Below are 17,374 nucleotides of genomic sequence, written 5' to 3'. Positions count from 1 at the left end.
TCTCTCAAGGGACACTAGATACCATTGACCAGAGTCGCAGAGGCAGGCAGAATGGCAGAGCTGAGCTGTTCAGGGAGCTGAAACGTAAGACTGTACATGCACTAAGGATGGACAAGGAGGCCCATGTGCAAGGAATCTGTGAGTGGGTAGAGCATCAACTGTGGTCAAGTGATTCTCGTCCTGCTTACAGGGGAATTCACGCATTGCGTTCCTCCAAGCCCGTCCTTCGGTGTACTGCAGTTAGAGCAGAGGGTGGTGGGCTCTTGACAGAGGAGTCCGAAGTGCTGGGCCAGTTACTTTGAGCGGCTGTATCAGGCTGATCCACCAGCTGTTGAGTTGGATGTCAGTGGTGTTACAATCCCTATTGCTGACCCTCCAATCAACTGTGGTCTACCTTTGTTTGTGGAAATAGGCTGCGGTGAACCGGTTTAAATGGCATAAAGCTCCTGGGATCTGTGGCATCCATGCTGAACTTCTCCAGGTTTACACCAGAGGTCAACAAGTGACCGTATCCTTGCTCTTCGGGTCTTCACCGAACACAGACGAGAGTTTCGGCATGGGCTGCTTGCAGCCTCTGTTGATCTCTGTAAAGTGAATTAGGATGCCCTCTGGATGGTTCTTGGTCTTCGTGGGGTGCCACCAAAACTGATCAATCTGATGTCTGAACTATACTCTGGTACTGACAGTGGTGTGAGATGTGGTGATACAATCTCTGACATATTTCCAGTTGTTACTGGAGTTTGTCAAGGGTGTGTACTGTCCCCCACACTTTTCAGCACTTGTATGGACTGGATTCTGGGGAGGATTTCAGAGAGTGTGTATGTTTGTGTGTATGTGTGAGTGTGTGTATGTTTGTGTGTATGTATGAATGTGTGTGTGTGTGTGTGTGTGTGTGTGTGTGTGTGTGTGTGTTCACATGTGCGGATGCCACAGACTTGGCTCACACACGCATCGGATGCAGAAGAGTGATCTGGTTCGGACAAGGTGTACCGAGGGTGTGGTTCCCCGGTTATTAAACCACGTGGTTAACAGCTAAATCAGCTGCAGTGCATCGTTGGGAATGTCAATATCTCTGACCTTGATTTTGTAGATGATGCAGTCATATTTATGGAGATTTTAGATATCATCTTGGGGGCCCTCGAGGTGCTGAATGAGGAGTCAGAACCACTGGGATTACGGGTTTTAGGTCAAAATGAAGATCCAGTCTTTCAATGACGTTTTAAATGCTGCTATTCTGTCTGTACCTGTTTGTGGTGAGGATGTTGAGGTCGTGGAGAGATTCACTTACCTTGGCAGTGATATTCATGTCTCTGCTGGCTGTGAGTCAGAGGTCAGTAGACGTCTGGGTCGGGCCTGGGGAGTCATAGATTCACTGGAACATGGGGTGTGGCGCTGCCGGTACCTGTGCGGGAGGATGAAAGTCCGAGTCTTCAGGTCCTTGGTGCTTCCATTCTTGCTCTATGGATGCGAGACTTGGACTCTGAACAGGGATCTGATACAGAGACTTAAGTCCTTTGGTACTTTGTGTCCAACGAGCGATTGTTGAGAGACTCAAATGAGATTTGTTAACTGCATAGTCCATGAGCATCAGCTGCGACTGTATGGACATGTAGCTCATTTTCCTGATGCTGATCCTGCTCACCAGATTCTCTCAGCGAGGGAGCCTCGTGAGTGAAGGAGGCAAATGGGCCGACCACGTGCCTTGTGGTTGCAGCAGGTTGATCAGCATCTCAAGGAGATGGGGATGGGCCAGGGATCTGCCTGGGGGAAGGCCAGACAGAGGCCCTTGGAGTACCGGCAGAAAGTGGATGCAGCGACGCGCTGCTCCGGCGCATGCTCCCATACCTAACCTGACCTGACCCAAACGGACTGCCTCTGGTTAACCCGAGGAGACCGCCATCTAGTGGACGACACCTCAGCACCAGCCCAACATACTACCGCCATTTGACCCAGGAAGGTTACCCCTATGCTTTTCCTCCTCTCATCAAAGAATGAGGGTCCTGAATGCTTTGCCCCATTCCTGTCATCCGGTGAACTGCTTGCACAGGGCCACTGCACAGGAGGTACTCTCACGGAATGAGTTTTCAGTTTTCTTTCCTTTTTTTATGTGTTTTACAGTGGCCTTTGCCTGATCTTGCCACCATCCCCCTCAAAAAATATAGATTCCATCCTAGATTTCACCATCCCAACTGAAGGACATCCACATACACAGTTGGGCACCAGATATGGATGGCCTTTGTGTCATTAGGAGCTCCTCCACCCTTTGATAGTTTTGTTTTTAGTCCTGCTAGGTCTCCATGTCCATAGACCCTCCTCACCAAGAAACTTGGTGGGGAGACGGTTTAGTCGCCGACAACCCGACCATGAAACTGGTGAGTTCAGGTTTACATGGTACCTGTCGCAAATCACAGATCAGATCTTGCACATCCCTTTCTCTTTTGTACTTTTCCAAGTATTTTTGGCTTCTTTTAGAAGCTTGATGAGCCATTTTCAGTCACAATCCTTATCTTGCATGCACAACATTTGTTAAAATGGCCCAATCTACATTGCTCTTCAGGCGTTCTGAGCATGCACGCTGAGAATTCTGGGGTAGATTACATCATTTTGAAAGTCCTGCATTAGTAAGAAATGACAGCTTTGTGGACAATGCCACTGAATGCCATGCAACTAAGAAAATTCTGGGAACAAGGTGTGTTTGAGGCAGTGGTAAGAGATCAGTTGATGTGGGAGAGATAGAGTTACATTACGTTGGAAGACAAGGTTGGAGAGATGGCGAAAGACAGCACTTGGAGTGCAAAGGAGCAAGGGACAGGTGTGGCTAAGATGGCTGAATCCACCACCAGAAGAATAAGACAGATGTGATTAAGTCCTTCGCTATTCTCCCCACCCAAGAGCAACTGCAGTGTCATAGCTGGTAAAACACAACACATTTTTTCCAATGTCGAGACCTGATGCTGTGTTACCACCACTGCTGGACTAAAGACCAGAAGTGGGACATCTACATGCTGGTACACACATTTGTGCTGTGTGCATAGCAATCATGAGACTCCATCAGTCTTAACTTTATACATTCACCTTCTTATTCAGAGAAACCAACTGTCACCTATTCAAGTATGACTTTATATTATGATGAGTAGGCAGCTGAAACCAGCCTCCGTGAGCTGCATCAATCTGCCAACCCGTGTGGATGCAGCAGTTGCTACTTCCACCAGATAACATTCTTTCTCTTTCTCTCACCTCTCTACCTAATGACATCCAGACACAGCTTGGGTTGTGGACCCACCCCTTGGAGATGTGCTGGGCTAAAAGAGTCAAAACCTCAATGAAGGACAATGCTTAGCTGATGATGTGAACATTCCTGGAATCAGGCACCCAACTATGCAAAGGAATTTTTCAGATGTCCCTTTCCTCCTCCCTCCTTTATTTACTTATCTGCACGAGTGAGACTCATGGAAGAGCAAGATGAAATTGACAGTGGGAAAAAGGGGCAAAAATTGAATTGGGCACAACTGGCAAGGGAATAAACAAACAAGAAAGAGTAGGAGTGAAAGAAGGGGATGGAACGCTGAAATCAGCAAGTAAGGGGATTTGGTTCGGGAGGGTTACTGGGGGTAATAAAGATAATGGGACACGAAGTGGCGGTGCACCGGTTGAAGCCCTGGAGGGAAGGGAGACAGAATAGCCTCTTCTTCTTCTTCTTTCGCCTGCTCCCGTTAGGGGTCGCCATTGCGGATCATCCGTATGATCCGCATAGTGATTTGGCACATGTTTTACGCCGGATGCCCTTCCTGACACAACCCTGGTCGCCTCTTATGACACAGGGATATGGTACACCTATTTTAACCGGGGTATACACTGGCCCAGTACACTGGTACTCATTTTGCCGACCTCAGAAGGATGACAGGCTGAGTCAACCCCCTGGTGTATTAATTCAGTGGCCCAACGGGGCTTGAACTCAGGACCTTTTGGATCCCAAGCCGCTGCCCTAACCACTGCGCCAACACCAGGCTTTTTGGAGACAGAATATCCTCTGAAATGCAATTCCATAGATGAGAAAAGCAAAGAATAAAAGAGTTGATGTGTGACAACAGCCAGGATTTTGGAAGTTGAACCAGGAGGAATTACTGGAATAACGTGTACACCCTGAAGTTGCTAGGGACGATCAGAGGACTGAGAGAGAGGATAGAGCAATGTTGGAGACGAGACGGGAGAAAAGAGACCACAGACTTGGTTGTGATGCGAGAACAACAAACCTTATGCTTTTGCCTCATGAGAGATTCTGTGGGCATATCTTTGTTCTGTCATGGTGCTTGTGTATGTGAGTATGCACAGTTAAGTCAGTGCTGTGCTTGGTATTTGACAAACACACGCTATAAAGTATTGACACCTGTGGCCAAATTGACAAAAGGAAAGAGCTAGGTTTGGGGGTGCAACATGTGGAATGCGCTGTATTATCTCGGTGTATAATGTTGGAATGTTTATCAGTTTCAAAATGGTTATGGATTTTATTGTGTTATTTTTACCTCTCTTTTATCTATTTCCACCAAGTCCTGCAAGTGGAATTTGATGTGACCCAGCACTGTTTCGGGGTAGGATGCTTTGGTGTGAACCGGAACGATGTGGGCAAAGAGTGCGAATCGAGTTACACCCAGAATGGTGGAGCTAATAAGTGGATGCGATTCCTACTGCAGGATGCATTGGTACAGGAAGTGCCACATGGGTGTCTCCCCCATTGGGCCCCGCCCCAGCCAGTTCCTATGGATGGGATAAGAGCTGAGAGAGCATGACCGACGGAATGTTGTGGAACTGCGGTGCATCACCGAGTTGGGAGATGGGGTGGAGGAATTCGGACACGATGAGGATCCAGAAGCATTGGTGAGGGAGGAAATACAATTCAGACCTGAGAAGGCTGTGCCAAGAAGAAAATGAGAAACATTTACTCTCAAGTTGAAAAACTCGTCATAAAATTCCTCTCATTTCTCATTCTGTATTAAAATTTAACGTATTAACGAAAACCCCTGTACATAAGTACTGCACAATGAATTTTTCAACCGAATGCTCAGAGGTATGACGTCATTGAAAAGATGAAGCAATTTATATTTTGAGGGGGAGAGGATGGGGTTGTGGGGAAGGGTGTTGCACATGAGTCTTTCTTCAAGGCAAGTGAGATTGACCCTCATCTTTGTAAAGACAAGTTTTTCCCTTCCCTGTGCATAACCTTGTGACTGTGTGGTATCACTTTAATCCATTTGATTTAAGTGTTGAATCATCCATGCGCGTGGATAAATAAATTGTCGCTGTATCTCGATCTTGTAAATTTCTCTTTTATCTTTTGCCGAACTTGTCCTTTTTGTTTCCTATTGATCAATATTACAATCAGAGCTTTAGCTCCCTGTTAATGCAAACATGTTAATCACACAGGTAACACAGTGAAAGTTTAATCACCAAAAATAAATAAAAATTCAGGAAATACATAAAGCACCAAGTTACTGTCAGGGCAGAGACTAAAATAATTGAAGGAGTCAATGAGAGCCCTCGGGTTGTTTTTTTTTAAATATCCCCATTCTCAGTCCTGCAGCTCTTGCAACAGAATGTCCTCTCCCCAAATCATCTCATCTTGAGCGCCCTCTGCATTTGAAAAACCTCCACGCTTCTTCCCATGCTGACACCAGCCATTCGATCCGATCCCAAGGGGGTTGATCGGGGTTGAAGGAGATACCCCACAAGCTCTTCTCATTTCATTTTCCTCCTTTGTCTTTTACTGACAGGCCTGAAAATGCCAAAATTCATTTATCATAGAAAAACCACTGACAGTAGATGATAAGCAAAGGTTGAGTTATATTGCAATATTAAAGTGTAAAAGTTGGTCTTACAAGTTCTATTGCATTGGGTGAAGTGCTGCTGGTAGAGGGTAACCTGAAAGGGCAAAGAGACAAAAAAACAACAAAAGTTACACATAAATTGTACATTATGTGGTATAACAAAAATCGAGTCAGTCATTTACAGCGACAAGAGGTTAAAATGTTCTCTGTTTATATTTAAACAAAGTGGCAAAAATTCAAGCAAAAATAATATTATTGTTCAACGGTGCAATACCGTTACGTTGGAGGGGGTTTGCATTAGGTAGGTGATTAGTTAGGTGGACTATGTGCTCAAGTAGCTTCGAACATTTTGATGTAAATCAGAGATTTGTTAGGAGTGAAGATGTCTTGTTGTTACGTCTGCCGTGAAAAGGGTAGTGTTGACAAACATTTGGTAGGAAAGTGTTTATCGTTTTTGTTCTCTCTATAAAACAGGCGACGCACCAGGTGAGGAAAGAAGGAAAGAATAGTTTTTGGACTTTGCATCTCGTGTGTAGCATTTTAAAAAAATAATAAAAAAAAAAAAAATCGAAAAAAAAAATAATCACCCGCCCGCGATGGTTTGGGTGGTGCCGGTGACGACACCTTGTTTGCATGGCTGTACATGAGCACTCCTCGTCTCGGCTAGCCATTCTCTGCTTACCACATGCAGCCCGCTGTATTCCCTGGCCACCCGACATATAAGCTCTTCCCGTTCTGTCTCTCTATTCTCACCATACCAGATGCATTGCCTGTTCACTGGTCCGTGCCAGGGCTTGGCGATCTGCTCGTGGTGGAGCCATTCCAATACCTGGTACCGGTATCCTTTTAAAGTCCTCACTTGGCCTCCCCATTGTGAATGATTGTGTGCTCGTGGCCATTGTTTTATTTCTCGTGTATAAAGGCTTTTCGTTATACCGGGTGCGTATATTTTATTTCTTGATTTGCTTGCATTCGTGTCAGTCTATCTTTTGTTTCGAGATTCTCAGTTTTTGTGGTCTTTTGCCTGTTATTTAAACTAGTACATGCCCGTACGTGCGTGGCCGTACATGCAAAAAATAAAAATAAAAATAAACTTTCAAACGGCATGCCAGAATCAACAAATCGGCCGTTCCTGCGCTCTCGCGTGCCCGTTCGTGCGTGGCCATACGTGCAAAAAATAAAAATAAAAACTTTCAAACAACCACACAGGCCGTTCCTTTGCTGTCGTAAACGACGACTGGATTGGGGCATTGTGTTTATCCTTAAATGCGCATAAGAAATCGAGAAATTATTAGAATACAGTAAGTCATCACTATCCAGAAGTCCGTAAGTTGTAACCCGTAATGGGGAATGCGGCTGAGGATCTCTTCCCCATCGGCCACGCCTACGCAGCAACGTGTCCTGTCATTGGTTTGGTAAATAAATGGCCATAACTTGGGAACCACTTGTCCGATTAATATCAAACCTTGAAAAGGCACATCCTCAGGTCCCCAGCAATATACCTGGCAAGTTTCAATTAGATCGGACCAGTGGTTGTGGAGAAACAGCGGTCACACACACACACACACACACACACACACACACACACACACACACACACACACACACACACACACACACACACACACACACACACACACAGCTGGAATTAAAGATAGATAAACCTGTTATTCCTTAACAACACGTTTAATGTGCTGGTCCACATAATACACCTCGCATACGAGAAAGCATTTTGGCTGTTTTGGGTAAATGATGTTCGTTTTCTATCACCAACATTATGGCACGAGTTCTCTTTCACTCGTATTTGCTTAAACGGTCAGTTTATTCCAACTGCTCAGAATCCTGGCTGCAACCAGCAACACAACTCGGGGTGTGGTTACTGAATTTGGGGCATGGTCATCGAAGTATACCCTGTGGGTGGTCACGACCCCTCTTTCCCCCCCCCTCTCAAAGCACTTGACAATACAAAAACATACAAATGCAGATTCGGAAAAGACAAAAAGAAAAAACAAACATAATACGATTCAAAACTTCCGCTTTACAATATCCCAAAAACCCCAAACTTTATAATTCTTTGAGAATAATTTTGAATGAATAAAACAAAGCTGTAAACAAAGCTGTTGTCCTAATGACAAATGAATACTTTTCATGGCCAGATGTTCTGCACCAACCTTTGGAGCGAAAATGTTGCAGGCGGCAAACTGGATCGTAACAGCGTTGATAGAACATCCTCTCCCTCAGATTCACCTCAATCCTGCTCCGCAAACAACCAAAGCAAATTTAAATTCCAGACGATAAACCATCATAGCCCCAGTCATATATTGCATTTCCAAGTGCACTCGACACAATCTGAGCCTGTGCCATTGTGGCGTGCGCGCGCGCACACACGCACACACACACACACGTCTACATCATGTCACATGATCCGCTTGCCTTCCCATTGGACCACTGTAATCTGGCCCACACCATTGGATATTGGGAGCTTGGTGGTGTGGCTATTGACAAAATGTGGCATCACGCGCCTCGAGGGTGTTTCCCGTCTTAGGGCCGTGGAACGTTATTCCTCAGTCCCACAAAGCTCTCTTCTACCATGCAGAATATTCGGTAATATGAAGCACAATGGCTAGTTTGAACATAAATTAAATTTCGATAGACATTGTCTTGATAAAAACACAAATTCAATAGCAAACTTGGATTGGTCTGTTTGGAACACTCAGCTTATGATGGCGGGAACCCAGGTGTAAATCCCATATATTGTATTGTGTTGATTTGTCTATTGTCCACTAATGTCCTTATAATTCATGCAAGTACCATACACCAAAGTCTCCAAATGTCCTTTTCCCCTCCATACATGCAAGTTTTGCATCCCGTTTTTGTCTGTTCTGTCCTGATCCGTTCAGTGTGCTAGCTCTCCCACGAGCCTCGACTAAGTATACAAAAAAAAAAAGGTGAATGCGTGTAGCATTGGATTAAATGGCACGAGATGCGTTAATCAGTAAACCCTGAAAAGGACAGTTGTGTTTTGCATTGGCATTCGTGCGTCCAAAGGAGATGAGGTAGAATAGAAACAAGAGAAAAATTGTGTAAATCAGTGTCTGGACGATGCACCCAGGAGCTCTCCACTGAATTGGTCCGTCTGCTTGTCATTGGATCTTGCTCACTCACGCTTGCTCTCCACCAGGCACCAGCTCGTTCCGCAGACAACAGCTCGCTCTCGCAGGTTCCCAGACACGTGCATTCTGGACCCTGGTCCAGGCTTTTCGCCCCATTCTGCTCTCCACCGTGGCTGGATGTCGCATGATCTGCTTGCCTTCCCATTGGACCATTCTGTAATCTGGCTCACACCATTGGACATAAGGAGCTTGGTGGTGTGGCTGGTATCGTGCCTCAAGGTGGTTTCCCTGTCTTGCGGCTACGGATCGTTATTCCTCAATCCCACAAAGCGCTCTTTTGCTGCCTTTTCTCTCTGTGGCTCAGCCCTTCCTGCACTGTCTGGGATGCCGATGCCATATTCAATCAATCCTTTCATGAAAAGTGGCTTGATGTTCATGCAATGCTTCTTGTAACGCATGTGTGATGTGTGGATGCGCTGGAGAGATGTGGAGAGATGTGGGGGGGGGGGAGAGAGACAGAGAGAGAGAGAGCGAGAGAAGAACCACAATTGGGTTTGATTCAACAACAAATACAGTGAATGTTCCCTTCCCACTGAACACGGTTGGGGAGGGGGGGGGTGAGGGATAATCAGCTACACAATATACTACGGAGATAACGGTGCGAGGATTTCTTTATGTGTCCTGCTCCTCAGTCCCACAAAGCGTGAATGCGTGTAGCATTGGATTATATGGCATAAAAGTTAGTTATGTCTGTTCTGTTTCCAAACAATGTATATTTGTACTTGCTGGATATTTTTCTTGTTTCTGAACAATTTGGCTTTTGGCTATGCCATATATGGAATTCCCAGGGGTCTACTTCAATTCTGTATGCGCTTCCCCAGAGTCTTCAAAAACTGTCAATATTATATCACTTTCTGGAGAGAATGAATGGAGATACACAAGGAGGATTTGACTCAAGAAGGAAACTGCAATCACACTCTCACTATGTCTCTACGAAAGGATCATTTGGAACCCCCCCCCCCCTTTCCAATCTACTTTCTCAACAATCCTCTTGAAGAAGTCCTTCCATTCAAGCTTCTGGGTCTCACTATCTGCCATGATCTTTCCTGGGAAAGCCACATTTCCAAGTTGGCTTTGAAAGCCAGCCGACTGGGCATCCTCCTTCGCACAAAGTCCTACCTTGGTACACCTGAGCTCCTGACTACGTACAATGCTTTCATCCACAGCCTCATGGAGTACTGTTCTCCCCTCTGGGCTGGTGTTCCCGCCTCTCACCTTTCTCGACTTCACGCTGTGGAAACCAAGGCATTTAGGATCATTGGTATCTCCCGTGGTGAGGCTGAGTCTTTTGGTGTCACACTCTCTCACCGCAGGCAGGTCGGTGGTTTTTCTGTCTTCTACCGTCTCCTCTCTGGCCTCGCCCCCCCCCGCTCTGTCTGATATCTGTCCCCCACATATTTCCGCAGGGCGTTCAAGGTCCGCCATCAACCCCTTCTGGTAAAACTACCAAAATCACAAATCACTGCTTACCTTCACTCTTTCATTCCTCTTTTTTCCCGCCTTTGTAACAAACTCCCACACTCTCTTCAATCCCACTCTTCCCTCTAGGTCTTCAGAACAGCTGTTCACCAGCACCTCTTATCTTCCCTCATCCAAAACCACGATCTTATCTACCCCCGCTAATCCACCCCAAACCCACCTCCTTCAAATTTCCTTCCTTGAAAGTCCCTGTCGTGTAAGGACCTGAAAGTCCCTGGGGTGTCAATCTTGTTTACGATGTGTACCCCACCCCATCCCTCTCCCTTCCACAGATCTCAAATCTCTGTTCCACACTGGTTTTTCCTTCTCTCATGCTCCCCTTGTACGTTCTGTGTGTTAGCTCTCATACGAGCCTTGACAGTGTAGCCAAATAAAAAGTACTGGAATGCGCCAGGAGAGTTACAAAAAGGCGAGGCAAGTACCTGATGTGGTTGCTGCGGTGTGGCCGGCCAATATTTTCACACCAGCGGTTTCGAGCAATATCATATACAAGGAGTGCATGACTGGCATTGAAAGTCCATCGACGGATTTCTAAGGAACAGGTGAGGAAAGGACACATGTTAAATTTAAAAAAAACAGATAAAACAGGTATGAGAGAGCTTCCATTTGAGAAATTAGGAAAATATCAAGGAGAGTGGTTGAAGGATTGGGGGGGGGGTGAAGAGGAGGGAGAGGGGGTTCTGCCTGTCACACATGCAAGCCTCTCAAATGTAGAATGGTGCACTGTGAGCCACTTCTGAGTCGTTTAAAGAAACTTGCATGGTTTATTATGTACTATATTTTTATATGAGAGTTGAAAAACGTTGAACAGCAAGTATCCAGTATCATTACTTTACTTGCACTGACAAAACAGTTTTCTGCATTTGCAGAACATTTAGAGAAAATCCTTTTGTTTGCGCGAACTCCTGTTGTTTATTTCATTTCTGCTCAAGTTGTTCAAAATGTCTCTGTGTAACCAGTTTCTCGAAAACGAAGCATGTTTAAGTGAGTGTGCTTCCTCGGGGTTAAGTTGTCAACCCCGAGAAGGTGACAGCTCATTTGGTGTTCTCGGTACATGGGACGTCAGAGCGGAACATGGGAAAAATGGAGAGGGGGGGGGAGTGGGTGAATTTATTGGAGAGCAGAAAAAAAAAAAAAAAACGTACACATCAGAGCATCACCACTTCACCACACCTCACCTTTAGTTGTCCGTATTGTGAAAAAACAAAATCTGGAGATGATCGAATGATTTGACAGGAGTCCAGGACTGCCTTCTACTTCCATACGATGGTGAGATAAATTTTTGTTCGAAAAACAACATCTGGAGATAAACAGCAAATTGCAAATTGAAGAAGAAATTGAGGCCTCAAATCAAACTAAAACGTGGCACACAAATTAAACCCTAGATCATGATGCTTACAATCAAAATGGAAGTGGTCCAGTCGCAAACCAAACCAAAAGGTCCCAAAAGGCAATCATGCCCACGTGTGATTAGATTATTTTATTTAATCACAATACAGAATTATCAATCGTATCAATTAGTAATTGTGTACTGCAAAGCACTATCGCTGTACTACGTAACTCTATGGCAGCTGTAGTCTTGTCAGGAAGAATCATTCGCTGCCTGGATACGTGCAGGAAATTCAGTGAGTTTGCCACATGCCAATGTTAAACAAAAGGTCCCATTTTACACAAAAGAAAGTTAAATGCCTGCTGTGTACAATTTTTAGAAAACAAGTGAAATTAAAAATAAACAAGTAAAAAGGGCAAAGTGTCATAGCCCCCATTGGTTTAGTAATTTTGCTGAACGGAGTTAAAGGACCATCCAATATTTATGTTCAACTAAAATGGCCGCCAGTCTACCAGTCGGCCATATTTGATCAGATCGCAAAATAAAGTGAGGTGCACGTGTATGCCATCATGTACTGTAATTGTGCCAAGTTTGAACAATATCAGTTCATGCATGTCCGAGATATGGTTGGTGACATGTTTAAGTAACAAAATGGCCACCAATCGACCATCTTGGATCTGATCTCGAAGAAGAATGATGTGCATATGCAAGCTATCATTCATTATCTGTGTTCCAAGTTTGAACAACATTGGTAAATACATGTCCGAGAAATGGTTAAGGACGTATTCAACATCGGGTGTGTTTACAACTAAAATGGCCACCAGTCGGCCATCTTGGATGAGATCGCGAAACAAAATGATGTGCGTATGTATACCATCATGTGTCTTTATGCTAAGTGTGAATAAAATCGGTCTATACATGTCTGAGATATGGTTGTGGTCGCACGCATGCAAGGACACAAAAATCGAGACCAAATCTATGTCACTGTTTCGGACAAAGACCAACAGGGGCTAAATAAAGAAGGTCACAGTGACCTCATTTAAATGGCTTCTTCAGGCAACACTTTCTGAGCCTCTAGCAAAATTTCATGTGGATTGAACAAAGGTTTTCCCTGAAATGCATTAGAAACAAGGAGCTGATACTCTCGGTCCCCCACCTTTTGGGTGGTATGAGGAATAAATCTGTGTAGTATGAAAACTAAATCTTGAACGTTTTTTGAAATATCGCACATTCAAGGCAAGTTACCGAGATGGTTGCCATGGCAACATAAATCAGCCAATCGCTGCAGTGATCTAATCAGGTGGCAATAATGTCATGTGGAATCGACATCTGCACGATGAAAGCTAAATGTTTAATGGCTTAAAAAAAAAATACATATATATATATATATATATATATACATATATATATATATACATATATATACATATATATATATATATATACATATATATATATATATATATATATATATATATATATATATATATATATATATATATATATATATACATATATATATATATATACATATATATATATATATACATATATATATATATACATATATATATATATATATATATATATATATATATATATATATATGGCGTACACAAAAGTACATAGACAGATCGGTCAGGTGGTCGGTTGGACGGAACTCATTTTAATGTCCTCCTATCTCCGACCTTGTTGGAGGAGCGAGGAACAAAAATGGTGCATTAAACTAAAGGTCAGGCGCACAACTTCAGAGCAGTATCTCTCCGTGAAAAATTAGTGTTTGTCGGCCAAGCTATTTAGGTACGATTGGTCTAACAACAATTGGCGAGCATAGTAATAATATCTGGAAAAACAATAGCTCTTTCATTCAGAAATGGAAAACCCAAAAATGGCTGGTCAACGTCTGGGTGTACAGTTTAATGAGCTTTAACCATCGCACTAATTGGCCTATTTTTGCAATTGGGTCACAGTGAGATGGTCATTAGGACCATCCGAGGCTGTATCGTACTGTTGCGAATTCGCGCCCGCCGGCGTGCAATCGGCTGCTTGACTCAAATGGCGACCGTGTCGCCCACCGGACGGACAATTCAGTCGTGACACTCTCGGAACAACGCCGGGAGGTAGTCACGGGTGGGGGTTTAACCCCACCACGACCGTGCCAATTGCCCACCCACGCAGGATAGGGTTGCTCGCCAAATTCGATCTACCTAAGTACCTGCGCGGATGGTCGACCGGGCGATAGTACCACGCCACAGGCCGACTCCAGACACGAACCGCTTAAGCGGTCCGTTCCGTGCTACAGTGATAACCGAGCGGTGTTATCGTCGGCCTCGACGGTTCCGATTAATTACCGGGATGTTGCACCCACTACGAACCCCTTACGTGATGCAAGATGGAGGGTCAATAAAAAAAAGGAAAAGAGACGAAGCAGAGCGGGAACAGTTCAACAAGCAAGCATTTTATTCACACGCACACACAGACAAGCACGGAAGGCACGTATTTACAGCCATACAATTATGCACAAAAAGCAAATGTAACAAAAGAAACGATGCAGAGCTACAACCGAATACGCGTACACACGGCAACACTTAAACAGTTCTACTTGTCGAACAGGCGCCTCCCTCAGTCATTTATACAAAAAGCAATGGAAGGAAAAGAGAGAAAGAAAGAAGTCGCGACTTCCCTTTTATGGCTGGTGAGTCGCTCTCCCGCGACCGCCAGCATGGTCACGCCTGGCCCCGACCTCTAACTCGCGGCCGGCGAACCCTCTCCGGCACTCCCCGTCCGGACGCGCAGGTCCACCTCACTACTGGCGCTCCCGCGTCTCCTGTCCGTGCCTTCGTGACAGGGCGCTTGCCAAGGCGCGGGACCTCTTCCCGAAGACCAACTCTCCACAAAAACCAACCGAAGACCAACCAGACCACAAGCCAAGATGAAGAGGAAGAGGCGGAAGCAGAAGCGGCCCAAGAGGAAGAGGCTCCCGAGGAAGAGGCTCAAGAGCGCCCCGCCCGTGTCCGTCTTTTATAGCGCGGGGCTCCGCCCTTCGCCCCGCCCCATTCTCGGCTCCACCTTCCTTCGAGAGGGTTCCCGAAAAGGGCGTTCCTCACGCCCTCTCTCCACCCCACCCCGTGCGGAGGCCAGGGGAGTCAGTTTTTGGCTCTGGGCCAGAGAATTATTCCCCCAAAATGAGACCCCTCCTTCACATGACCTCTGACCTTTGACCTGCATCGCCCCTCCTCCACTCCAAAGCGCGGGGAAGTCAAACGGGAGAAAAAGGCGGGGAAACCTGCGCATCCTCGCAGTTCCCTCCTTGCGCCTTTGTTTGCCGTTCGGAAGCGGACGTAGTGGCGAAGATGTAGTAGCGTAGATGGTGGAGGTGGCGTGGTTGCAGTGTGGTTGGCGCTGTGATGGGGATGGCGTGGTTGTTGAGATGCTGTGTGTTTGAAATAAAAGATAGAAGAGAAAAATGGCTAACTGGAGGATCGCAGCCCGAATGGATCACATAAATTCCCTCTATACAACGGGTTTGGGCTAACGACACATGTACCTATGAAGATATCTCACCTGAGGGCCCTTTATGGTGTAATGCGAATTTCCACAGCCGTAACAGTACGTTGCACCAGCTCGTGTCAATATTCTCTGAAACAACCCCCCCACCCCCCAACCCCTACTTGATTTTAACACCATATTTACAGTAATTTCAAAATGACTCAGACATTAAAAAAAAAACACAGAAATCCACCGAACTGTGAACATTTCTCATAGCTGAAGAGAATGGACGATGGGATAAATAACATGAATACACTTGGATAATCAGGAAGGTACAAAGCAAATCCAGACAGTTGCTGGGTAGTTGAAAAATGAACAAATCAATGCTTACCACCCACAACTCCTCCTTTGTTTATCTGTGTCTTTATAAAATCATCGATGGCAGGGAAATGGGAGGAACGGAACCCCGAAAGCTCTGAGATGCACAAAGACAGTATTTTAATCAAAGTTTTATCATGATGGAGATGAGTAAGCACAATTAGAATCAGACTGACATGGTTTCATGGTAGTTGCATTATGAAATGGCAGAATAAGCACGTAATGAGAGTCTTCACTGAACATGCAACACTTAGAGTGCAACACGTTATATCATATTCCATTTAAAATTCCACGTTTCTTCCCATGCTTTGGTGTGCCTCCCATTGTGAGCTGTACACTCACTGGCTTACAATGGAGGGAGCTTCATAAAATGAGTACCAGATACGGCAGACAGCATCAACTCACCATCTTTCTCTCGTTGTCTTACAGGGTTGCTGTCAGTCACCGTTGTCGAGTGCCAAGGGGATTTTGCTTGGATAAAAGACTGTTCATCATCACAGGTCAGTAATCGCACGTGGTTCCCAACACTGCAACCGACATGAGGGTGGGAAGTTGAAGCTCAGAGCCATGCAGAAATAATTAAATAACAGTGATAGTGCCTATTCATGTTCAGCAGAAAACTGCTCCAGAATGCACTTGGGGAGAAAGTTTACGCAACCACGTAGTTCAACCACAAACTCCTGGCATGCAAAACCAATGTAATATAACCCCATTCCCAAACAATACCATGTAGGATCTCAAACTAAAATCATCCCAAAACCTCTGTACCGGTAGTTCATTGTATGAAATGTAACTTGGTGTCAATTCAATAGCATAGTGTCTGGAAGAGTACCAATTTAAGCAAACAATGACGAATTGCAACTTTACTGATGAAAAACTGTTATGTGCCTGCTAGGTAATGAAACACATTTGGCAGGATCAGAGAATTAGGAGCAGAATGTTGTGGCGAGAACTTTGTATCTCAGGTGAAGAGGACAGATGTCACAAGCTATGTAAAACAAGTAAAATAAAATAAAACTAGAGCGAAGTCGATGACTTTCCATTGTAAATCCCAATGCTTCCCACCGAGAGCAAAGGTGAAAGATTGCAAAACGTTCCACCAGGAATGACCCAATATCAAATTTTGAGTTGAAAAAAAAATATTATTCTGTTTTGACCACTGTGACCCAAAATCCCCACCATCTGGGGCATGAACTAGGGTTTAAATCCCCAAAAAAAGTCATCACATATTTCATCATTCCCCCAGTGTTGATTTCATATACAAAGTTTCATTGAAAAAACAAAAGTTTTGAAATGTGCTCATAATTGTATTTTTTGGTATTTGACCTTATGACCCCACCCCAAGGCTCCAGGGAGGAGGAGATTGGGACCATACTCTGTGCAGAGCGTTGGTGCTGCCTAAGCAGTCTCCTTGGCTATTGGGCACATTCCTGGATGGGTCGCCACTCCGACACAGGATACCAGCAAGCTGGCACTCATTTTGCCGACCTTGGGAGGATGACAGGCAGAGTCAACCCCACCTGGTATTAATTCAACAGCTGAGTGGGATTTGAACTCAGGACCCAAGGATCAAAAGCCCACCACTCTAGATTCTTACTATGTGGTGATCATAACAACTAAGTTTGGTGAATTTTTACACAAACGTTTTGGAGATATCAGGGCAGACACATCTGATTATAATAAATAAATAAATATATAACCTT

The 17,374-nt window shown here is 44.9% G+C and overlaps 1 protein-coding gene across 8 annotated transcripts in view; it reads right to left on the bottom strand.

Annotated features, from left to right (window-relative positions):
- Positions 1–5,422: 5,422 nt before the first annotated feature.
- Positions 5,423–17,374, bottom strand: part of PRIMPOL (primase and DNA directed polymerase) — a 34,850-nt gene continuing 22,898 nt past the window's right edge. For 4 of the 8 annotated variants that reach the window (XM_085879692.1, XM_085879691.1, XM_085879687.1 and 1 more), the window contains exons 9-12: positions 16,077–16,198; positions 15,685–15,768; positions 15,369–15,443; positions 14,242–15,237 (exon numbers count right to left, since the gene is read on the bottom strand). In XM_085879692.1, the coding sequence (XP_085735818.1) occupies positions 14,951–15,237; positions 15,369–15,443; positions 15,685–15,768; positions 16,077–16,198 (568 nt within the window). In that variant the 3' untranslated portion in view covers positions 14,242–14,950. Of the gene's footprint in view, positions 5,771–5,873; positions 5,917–7,993; positions 8,077–10,896; positions 11,006–11,652; positions 11,775–14,241; positions 15,238–15,368; positions 15,444–15,684; positions 15,769–16,076; positions 16,199–17,374 lie in introns of those variants that run through there. The other 4 variants (XM_085879689.1, XR_015057758.1, XR_015057759.1 and 1 more) reach the window with 4 other exon arrangements.

The sequence above is a fragment of the Eptatretus burgeri genome, chromosome 4 (assembly GCF_056783735.1).
Source record: "Eptatretus burgeri isolate ZD-2024b chromosome 4, Ebu_testis_v1, whole genome shotgun sequence".
NCBI lineage: Eukaryota > Metazoa > Chordata > Myxini > Myxiniformes > Myxinidae > Eptatretus > Eptatretus burgeri.
This window is presented reverse-complemented; position numbering and strand designations above follow the sequence as displayed.